The sequence below is a fragment of the Neoarius graeffei genome, chromosome 5 (genome assembly GCF_027579695.1).
Source record: "Neoarius graeffei isolate fNeoGra1 chromosome 5, fNeoGra1.pri, whole genome shotgun sequence".
NCBI lineage: Eukaryota > Metazoa > Chordata > Actinopteri > Siluriformes > Ariidae > Neoarius > Neoarius graeffei.
In genome coordinates, this window is record NC_083573.1 from 76,367,428 (window position 1) to 76,378,584 (window position 11,157).

The following is an 11,157-nucleotide window of genomic DNA, read 5'->3' on the forward strand; positions in this document are numbered from 1 at the left end:
ATTAATCTGGTATGTACTTTATAGGAGCAAGTTTTAAATGTACAATACAAACTGTAGCCCATCTGTCACTATGCACCATTTGTCAATCGCCCCTCTCATTCTCATTATCTCTAACCGCTTTATCCTGTTCTACAGGGTCGCAGGCAAGCTGGAGCCTATCCCAGCTGACTACGGGCGAGAGGCGGGGTACACCCTGGACAAGTCGCCAGGTCATCACAGGGCTGACACATAGACACAGACAACCATTCACACTCACATTCACACCTACGGTCAATTTAGAGTCACCAGTTAACCTAACCTGCATGTCTTTGGACTGTGGGGGAAACCGGAGCACCCGGAGGAAACCCATGCGAACACAGGGAGAACATGCAAACTCCGCACAGAAAGGCCCTCGCCGGCCACGGGGCTTGAACCCGGACCTTCTTGCTGTGAGGCGACAGCGCTAACCACTACACCACCGTGCCGCCCTTCGCCCCTCTCAACTTAAATTCATTCATCTTCAGTTAGTGTTGAATCTTGGTGGTGGTCATGGTGCATCCATAGCCTATTCCAGGAACAAAGCAGGAATACACCTTGGACGGGATGCCAGTCCATCAGAAGGCATCATGTACACATATACACACATTCATTCAAACCTCGAGGCAATTTGGGGTAGGCTGGCATGATTTTGAGAGGTGGGAGGAAACCAGACAAGCCCTACTTGGACACAGACAGAGCTTGTGAAACTCCACTAATAGACAATAACCCAAGCTCAGAAACAAACCAAGGATCCAGGAGCTGTGAAGCAGCAATGTCACTGTGCTTCCAATTAACACAAATTCTGCAAGCAGAAAAGAAGGGTATAGTGTCTAGCTGACCACTGACAAGGTGCTCTAACAAGGAAGATGGATCTAAATTGGCCAGTGAGGGCACATGGTGTTCAGTGTTTAAAATCCCCAGCAGCACAGTTGTTTCGGTTTCACCTGTTAGAGCACATACTTCTTGCTCTGGAGATTCCCTGGAAACTTTCCAGATGAGTAGCATGCTATAGATAAACAATGGTGTAACATAGGGAAAAAAAAAAAAAAAAATTCAGGTTTTGATTTTATGTACGGGCGGCATGGTGGTGTAGTGGTTAGTGCTGTCGCCTCACAGCAAGAAGGTCCTGGGTTCGAGCCCTGTGGCCGGCGAGGGCCTTTCTGTGTGGAGTTTGCATGTTCTCCCCGTGTCCGCGTGGGTTTCCTCCGGGTGCTCCGGTTTCCCCCACAGTCCAAAGACATGCAGGTTAGGTTAACTGGTGACTCTAAATTGAGCGTAGGTGTGAATGTGAGTGTGAATGGTTGTCTGTGTCTATGTGTCAGCCCTGTGATGACCTGGCGACTTGTCCAGGGTGTACCCCGCCTTTCACCCGTAGTCAGCTGGGATAGGCTCCAGCTTGCCTGCGACCCTGTAGAAGGATAAAGCGGCTAGAGATAATGACATGAGATTTTATGTACTGAAATAACTATTAGGCACAATTTTTACAATATCTATATAAATTAGTTGCTTTTACCCATTTTAACCTTGAAATCAGCATTTTAATGATTACCCATAATGCATTGTTTATCGCGCTAAAACAAGCAAAAACGTCATAAGACAGTGGAAATACTACCTTTACTACCTTCACGTGGCGTCTTTCTCGATCGCATGTGCCTAGAAGCGTACCTTCTAGAACATTCCTGGGTGGTCACGGACTGTTACGTAGCCTAGTTCGGTTGTGAAACTCGCTAGGATGGAGTATTTTCGCGAGTTTAGTGGCAAACTTTTGCGCTGCAATTTCTCTATTCTCGAAATTTGTAACCTGAAACCCTACAAGAAATGTTTCATAATGTTTGGGATTTTGAAAAATGCTTCTAGCAAGTTTATTTCGCTGTATTTTTCCGTGAAACTTGGCATAAATCATCCTTAAGTGATGAGCATGACATTGTTATTTTGGTATGGGTCACGGAGTTAGTTGGAAGTGGGAGAAATGAGAGTTTCTCAACTACAGCAGCACTTCTCACCATAGATGGCTGGCGTGTTTCACAGCGTTTGGGATTTACTAAATCGACTAAATCTCTAGATCTACTGAAGCTATGAGGATATAAAATCACCAGGATTCTAATTTACTGGGTGAGAAGTATTATATATATTTTTTGAAAAGTTTATTCACGCTACAAGTCCATGAAAGTTGGAATTGTTCGTGAAGGGGTTAGTTAGATTTTGGTAGCGTGACACGCACAACAAGCAAAAGAAAAAAAATTTCTTCCGAATTTCCTTGCTTTATCAAAATTATTTTTTGATACATTAAAAGACTGTGTTTATAATATTTAAGTGATTTTTTATTATAGAGAATATTTGATCAAAACTTTCAAAACAGCATTCAAAGTGATTTTTCACGGGTGTAAATGTTACGCGTGACGTCCATAATTACGTTAAATTTTAAGAACTAAAATTCTGTTAAAAATTCTAGATTTGTGCTATCATTCTGGGGTTTTGCTGAATAATACTTTAGGGAGTTCTCTTACAATGCTGAAAATTCAATGAGTTTTGGTGAAATTCTAGAAAAGTTTTTTAAATTTTAACGCACCTGATAGCGATTGTGCTCACACAGCGTGCTACTCATACCAACAATATAGTGCTTTATGGATGATGGGGTTTATTTGCAATACTATGTTGACTGTAGAACAGCTAGACAACTCCATTGAAGATGGCACCACAGATGGCTGCCTCAGTATGTTGGTGCACATTGTTTTGCTTTATTTTGTTTGTAAACTCAGTTCACTGCTGTGGTACTCGAATCTCTTTCACCAGAGAAGAGCTCTTGAACATCAGGGGAACAACTCCAGCACACTTATTACCAACTTTTCTGGTGTCATCTGTGGAATTATTGGACGTTCTGGTCAAAGGTGCTCTCACCTTTGCTCACTCAGTGAGATGCCGGAGGAGAGGGAAACGTGGTGCTCTCGCTCACCAAGAGAGCACAGCAGACGATGTTCTTCCTGTGGCAGTTGAAGAAGTTTGATCTGCCAAAGACAATGATGGTGCACTTTTATGCCACCATCATTGAGTCCATCCTCATCTTGTCCATCACTGTCTGGTATGCTGCTACCAGTGCCAGGAACAAGGGCAGATTTCAGTGCATCATTCGCTGTGCTGAGAAGACGATTGGCTGCAACCTTCCATCCCTTCAGGATCTGAACGAGTCCAGGACCCTGACAAGAGCAGAAAGGATTGTGGCCAACCCCTCTCACCCTGAACACAAACTTTTTGAATCACTGCCCTCTGGTAGGAAGTTACAGTCCATTAGAACCAAAACCTCATGCCATAAGGCCAGCTTTTTCCCCACTGCAGCTGGCCTCATCAATAAGGTCAGAGACCCCCACTGACTCTAACCTCACACTTGCAATCTGTGATGTTAATGCACGTTGTCTCTGAACTGTGATTTTGCACATTTTATGGTCATGTCATGCACCTTCATTCTGTGAACTTTTATTGCACATTCCGGCACACCCTGTACAGCTTGGCTATTTATTTAACCCATTGCACATATTCTCTTCTTCTCACCCATTCATGTCATGACTCTTCTTCATCTTTATCATGTGACCTATTTTTGCACATTCTGGGACATACTGTACAACTTGGACTTCAAAACAACCCATGCCCTTAAAAAACCCAACCCCTTAAATATGTCCACTTTTCAAAATGCGTATATTTTAGATTCTTCCATCCATCCATTATCTGTAGCCGCTTATCCTGTTCTACAGGGTCGCAGGCAAGCTGGAGCCTATCCCAGTTGATGATGGGCGAGAGGCGGGGTACACCCTGGACAAGTCGCCAGGTCATCACAGGGCTGACACACAGTGCGTTTACATGCACATGGAGAAAATCGAATTTCTGCCGTTGCTCGACTGAAATCGAAGTTCTAAATGCCATGGAAACACCTTAGCTAGGCTGAATTGAAATTGAACTGAACTTGATTTCTTGTAATCGAGCTACACAACCTAGATTATGCGATTTTTGCCGAGCTACTTAGTGCATGTAAACCCTATCGAGCTACGTAGTCGAGCTACTTACTTCAGCACTGCCCCTTCTGGAAGTGACGAGTGACGAGACCACAAGCGGGAAACACGACAGCCTCGGTCGGCATGACAACAGTAGTAGCGAGCAGCAGAAGAGGTCAGGAGGAACAAACGAAGAAGAGAAAATGGCGAGCAGAAACGTGCACTTCTGGAGCAATGAGGAGATAGAGTTCATGCTCATTCAGCTTAAGGAATTGAATATATTAAAATTCATGGACGGGAGAAAAATGCGCAATGGAGAACACGGAACTGATAACTTTGTTTACACTCTTGAATAGCTCTTCTTCATGACGACAACTGGAAGTGTACCAACACGATGGGGCGTGTAGCGCCACCTGTGGCTCGGGTGCACAATGTACCTCACACAATAGCTCGATTTCCTTGTGTGCATGTAGGATTGGATTTCTATGGCACCCCTTGCTCGATTACCGACAGCAGCTCGATTTGGATGTGCATGTAAACGTACTGACTGAGACACACAACCATTCACACTCACATTCACACCTACGGTCAATTTAGAGCCACCCATCAGCCTAACCTGCATGTCTTTGGGGAAAACCGGAGCACCCGGAGGAAACCCACGCAGACATGGGGAGAACATGCAGACTCCACACATAAAGGCCCTCGTTGGCTGCTGGGCTCGAACCCAGAACCTTCTTGCTGTGAGGCGACAGTGCTAACCACTACACCACCATGCTGCCCTATTTTAGATTCTTCTTATTTTTTATTCTATTTATATAACTACTTTTGTCTTTTTTAAATTCTTCTATCTTAACTGTTCAAGCACCAAACACCAAAGCAAATTCCATGTATGTGAGAACATACTTGGGAATAAACTTGATTCTGATTTTGATTCTGACAGACAGAGAGTCAGGCTTTATCTTTGCTTTATGAGGCAAGAGGTTACACTGGATCCAAGTCAAAGCATTTTAGTGAAGTAGACAAGCTGAGTGATTTAGCGTCAGATGTTGATTTGTCTCAGACGGCGAGGGAATGCCTCAACCAAAAAGGGCAAACTTTTGCAATCAGCAAAAAGATCATATTCTGGCTTTTCACCAGCCTCCTTGAAACAAGTTAAATGAAATCATAATCTAACACCAGAAAATAGTTTGAAAAGTGGTGAATAGTAACAGATGGGCTACAGTCAGTGACGTACGTGGCAAAATAGACACAGTAAGTATGTACAAGGCAGGATTACATAGCTCAAATCAAATCTTATTTCTCACCTACAATTATACAGTGGTGCTTGAAAGTTTGTGAACCCTTTAGAATTTTCTATATTTCTGCATAAATATGACCTACATCATCAGATTTTCACACAAAGTCCTAAAAGTAGATAAAGAGAACCCAGTTAAACAAATGAGACAAAATATTATACTTGGTCATTTATTTATTGAGGAAAATGATCCAATATTACATATCTGTGAGTGGCAAAAGTATGTGAACCTTTGCTTTCAGTATCTGGTGTGACCCCCTTGTGCAGCAATAACTGCAACTAAACATTTCCTGAGATGAACTGCTCGCTTCAGGACCTTCCACAACATTTCAATTGGATTAAGGTCAGGACTTTGACTTGGCCATTCCAAAACATTAACTTTATTCTTCTTTAACCATTCTTTGGTAGAACGACTTGTGTGCTTAGGGTCATTGTCTTGCTGCATGAACCACCTTCTCTTGAGATTCAGTTCATGGGCACATGTCCTGACATTTTCCTTAAGAATTTGCTGGTGTAATTCAGAATTCATTGTTCCATCAATGATGGCAAGCCGTCCTGGCCCAGATACAGCAAAACAGGCCTAAACCATGATACTACCACCACCACCATGTTTCACAGATGGGATAAGGTTCTTATGCTGGAATTCAGTGTTTTCCTTATTCCAAACAAGCAGTGGCTTTCTCCTTGCAACCCTGCCATGCACACCATTGTTGTTCAGTGTTCATGAACATTGGCTAATGTGAGAGAGGCTTTCAGTTGTTTAGAAGTTACCCTGGGGTCCTTTGTGACCTCGCCAACTATTACACGCCTTGCTCTTGGAGTGATCTTTGTTGGTCGACCACTCCTGGGGAGAGGAACAATAGTCTTGAATTTCCTCTATTTGTACACAGTCTGTCTGACTGTGGATTGGTGGAGTCCAAACTCTTTAGAGATGGTTTTGTAACCTTTTCCAGCCTGATGAGCATCAACCACGCTTTTTCTGAGGTCCTCAGAAATCTCCTTTGTTCGTGCCATGATACACTTCCACAAACATGTGTTGTGAAAATCAGACTTTGATAGATCCCTGTTCTTTAAATAAAACAGGGTGCCCACTCACACCTGATTGTCATCCCATTGATTGAAAACACCTGACTCTAATTTCACCTTCAAATTAACTGCTAATCCTAGAGGTTCACATACTTTTGCCACTCACAGATACAGTGGGGCAAAAAAGTATTTAGTCAGTCACCAATTGTGCAAGTTCTCCCACTTAAAAAGATGAGAGAGGCCTGTAATTTTCATCATAGGTACACTTCAACCATGAGAGACAAAATGAGAAAAAAACAATCCAGAAAATCACATTGTCTGATTTTTAAAGAATTTATTTGCAAATTATGGTGGAAAATAAGTATTTGGTCAATAACAAAAGTTCATCTCAATACTCTGTTATATACCCTTTGTTGGCAATGACAGAGGTCAAACGTTTTCTGTAAGTCTTCACAAGGTTTTCACACACTGTTGCTGGTATTTTGGCCCATTCCTCCATGCAGATCTCCTCTAGAGCAGTGATGTTTTGGGGCTGTTGCTGGGCAACACGGACTTTCAACTCCCTCCAAAGATTTTCTATGTGGTTGAGATCTGGAGACTGTGTAGGCCACTCCAGGACCTTGAAATGCTGCTTACGAAGCCACTCCTTCGTTGCCCGGGCAGTGTGTTTGGGATCATTGTCATGCTGAAAGACCCAGCCACGTTTCATCTTCAATGCCCTTGCTGATGGAAGGAGGTTTTCACTCAAAATCTCACGATACATGGCCCCATTCATTCTTTCCTTTACACGGATCAGTCGTCCTGGTCCCTTTGCAGAAAAACAGCCCCAAAGCATGATGTTTCCACCCCCATGCTTCACAGTAGGTATGGTGTTCTTTGGATGCAACTCAGCATTCTTTCTCCTCCAAACACGACAAGTTGAGTTTTTACCAAAAAGTTCTATTTTGGTTTCATCTGACCATAAGACATTCTCCCGATCCTCTTCTGGATCATCCAAATGCTCTCTAGCAAACTTCAGACAGGCCTGGACATGTACTGGCTTAAGCAGGGAGACACGTCTGGCACTGCAGGATTTGAGTCCCTGGCGGCGTAGTGTGTTACTGATGGTAGCCTTTGTTACTTTGGTCCCAGCTCTCTGCAGGTCATTCACTAGGTCCCCCCATGTGGTTCTGGGATTTTTGCTCACCGTTCTTGTGATCATTTTGACCCCACGGGGTGAGATCTTGCGTGGAGCCCCAGATCGAGGGAGATTATCAGTGGTCTTGTATGTCTTCCATTTTCTAATAATTGCTCCCACAGTTGATTTCTTCACACCAAGCTGCTTACCTATTGCAGGTTCAGTCTTCCCAGCCTGGTGCAGGTCTACAATTTTGTTTCTGGTGTCCTTTGACAGCTCTTTGGTCTTGGCCATAGTGGAGTTTGGAGTGTGACTTTTTGAGGTTGTGGACAGATGTCTTTTATACTGATAACGAGTTCAAACAGGTACCATTAATACAGGTAACGAGTGGAGGACAGAGGAGCCTCTTAAAAAAGAAGTTACAGGTCTGTGAGAGCCAGAAATCTTGCTTGTTTGTAGGCGACCAAATATTTATTTTACTGAGGAATTTACCAATTAATTCATTAAAAATCCTACAATGTGATTTCCTGGATTCTTTCCCCCCATTCTGTCTCTCATAGTTGAAGTGTACCTATGATGAAAATTACAGGCCTCTCTCATCTTTTTAAGTGGGAGAACTTGCACAATTGGTGGCTGACTAAATACTTTTTTGCCCCACTGTATGTAATTTTGGATCATTTTCCTCAATAAATAAATGACCAAGTATAATAGTTTTGTCTCATTTGTTTAACTGGGTTCTCTTTATCTACTTTTAGGACTTGTGTGAAAATCTAATGATGTTTTTGGTCATATTTGTGCAGAAATATAAATATAGAAAATTCTAAAGGGTTCACAAAATTTCAGGCACCACTGTATGTGGCAAAATAGACACAGTGAGTGTATGTACAAGGCAGGATTACATACCTTATAGACAATAAGTGAGTAAAAAAAAAATCTCTAAATTGTGTTTATAAACGGTAAAGATATATACACTGTAGTAGAACACTATGCATTGTGTTAAGTATGGGTTGTTTTACAATCAGGGTACAAAGTTTGTGTCACAGGGGTCCAAAATTCAAATTGATTCAAACTGGTTTAAAAAAAAACTATCAAATCTGCACTTTTGGAAATTAATACACATGAACATAGGCATGTGTAATAGTTTGTATTATAACAAGATTAAGTGTAGCTTTAAGCAGGGCTGGGAGAAACTAATGAAGTGATTCTCGGAGAGGACTTTTTTTTTTGACAATTCAGAATCCACTACTTCCATAGTGCTTTTAAATATAAGGCTGTAAGCTTTGTGTTAGTTGTCTCTAATATTTATGTCCCAATATCTTGACCACATTTTAGGATGAAAATAATCATTTTAGATATGTTATTTTATATTGAAAAATTAGCTGTCTTGGAGAGGACTTTTTTTTTGACACAATTCCATACTAATTTGATCAAAATAGTCTGAAAACTTACTGGCATTCAACATTAAAACTTAACTATGTTTCCAATGATATGGAACCAAATATTTGTTTTATGGTATAAAGAATGATTTAAGTGCATCCCTTTTGGAGCTACCTGTGGTCAAAAAAGCACTTTTTCTAAATGACACGAGTAATTTTGCTAAATATGACATATATTGCCATACATTCACCAAAAATAATGTTAACACCAAATTTTTTTGCATGGTAAATAGAGCTATCACAGGGCTACAATAAACAACCAAGTTTATTTAGTCAAGCCTTTTGATATTGAAGATAATAAGTGTTAAATGTGATTTTTAGCTTGCGTACCCTGATTGTAAAACAACCCGTATTAGTTGAGCGAGATGTGAGTATTTCAGAAGATCTACATCACCATGAATGATACAGATGTGAGATAAATAGGTCAATGTGAAATAATTTCTGGTGCACTTACACTACCGTTCAAAAGTTTGGGGTCACCCAGACAATTTTGTTTTTTCCATGAAAAGTCACACTTTTATTTACCACCATAAGTTGTAAAATGACTAGAAAATATAGTCAAGACATTTTTCTGGCCATTTTGAGCATTTAATCGACCCCACAAATGTGATGCTCCAGAAACTCAATCTGCTCAAAGGAAGGTCCGTTTTATAGCTTCTCTAAAGAGCTCAACTGTTTTCAGCTGTGCTAACATGATTGTACAAGGGTTTTCTAATCATCCATTAGCCTTCTGAGGCAATGAGCAAACACATTGTACCATTAGAACACTGGAGTGAGAGTTGCTGGAAATGGGCCTCTATACACCTATGGAGATATTGCACCAAAAACCAGACATTTGCAGCTAGAATAGTCATTTACCACATTAGCAATGTATACAGTGGATTTCTGATTAGTTTAAAGTGATCTTCATTGAAAAGAACAGTGCTTTTCTTTCAAAAATAAGGACATTTCAAAGTGACCCCAAACTTTTGAACGGTAGTGTATATCTTGGATAGTGTGCACTGTGAAATGGCTTCAAGCTGGAAGTGAACAAGAAGTCGACAGACCCTGATAAACCTCTTTAGGTGAAGGAACTTTCCAGAAATTATCTTTATTCTCTTACCTGGATGTGTTCATGACCAGCTTCATTAGTTTCTGTAGTAAAAGGGGGAGTCCAGAGCTGAATTTTTTCCTCTTTGAGTATTGCAATAAGCTTCGCCTGAATGTGCTCCTCAGCCATTCTTCACCCTCAAACTGGAAGACTGAAGCAGCTTTAACTCTCTTTATGCTGAAGTGAAACCGAAAGGAAGAGTTACTAGCAGAACCAGTCCAGGGGAATTCCTAGTTTAATGCGCTCAGTTAGTTAGCTTCACTCCCGCTGCTGAGTCACTGAGGTCCGAGGGAAGATTTGCCCGATATTCATTATTAACTTGTAAATAATCTGTTATTATTTTTGTTGCCATTTCACACTGTAGATTTTCACCTGCCAACTGCTGTTATTCCAACAGCTTGTTTTTGTTTTTCATTTCCGCGTTCGTACGTACCCACACTGCATCCGTCACGTGACATTGTTTTCTCCCTTTCGACTTCCGGGATGTGTTCCGACCGCGCGCGCGCGCACACATACACGTGTCTGCGCAGATTAGGTGTGTTCATGTAAAAGCAGGACTGTGCAGCACGATCGTCCGTCCGTCCGTCCGTCCATTATCTGTAGCCGCTTATCCTGTTCTACAGGTGAGCTGGAGCCTATCCCAGCTGACTATGTGCAAGAGGCGGGGTACACCCTGGACAAGTCGCCAGGTTATCGCAGGGCTGACACACAACCATTCACACTCACGGTCAATTTAGAGCCACCAATTAACCTAGCCTGCATGTCTTTGGACTGTGGGAGAAACCAGAGGAAACCCATAGGGAGAACATGCAAACTCCACACAGAAAGGCCCTCGCCGGCCGCTGGGCTCGAACCCAGAACCTTCTTGCTGTGAGGCGACAGTTCTAACCACTACACCACCATGCTGCCCCACGATTGTCTACTGTCCATCCATCCATTATCTGTAGCCGCTTATCCTGTTCTACAGGTTCACAGGCGAGCTGGAGCCTATCCCAGCTGACTATGTGCAAGAGGCGGGGTACACCCTGGACAAGTCGCCAGGTTATCGCAGGGCTGACACACAACCATTCACACTCACGGTCAATTTAGAGCCACCAATTAACCTAGCCTGCATGTCTTTGGACTGTGGGAGAAACCAGAGGAAACCCATAGGGAGAACATGCAAACTCCACACAGAAAGGCCCTCGCCGGCC

The 11,157-nt window shown here is 42.3% G+C and overlaps 1 protein-coding gene across 1 annotated transcript in view; it reads right to left on the reverse strand.

The window, feature by feature from the left end:
* The window catches only part of nub1 (negative regulator of ubiquitin-like proteins 1), a 30,685-nt gene extending 20,253 nt beyond the window's left edge, over positions 1–10,432 (reverse strand). Inside the window, exon 1 of the mRNA XM_060922419.1 lies at positions 9,977–10,432. Coding sequence (XP_060778402.1) covers positions 9,977–10,093 — 117 coding nt within the window. The 5' untranslated portion in view covers positions 10,094–10,432. The remainder of the gene's footprint in view (positions 1–9,976) is intronic.
* Between the last annotated feature and the right edge of the window lie 725 nt (positions 10,433–11,157).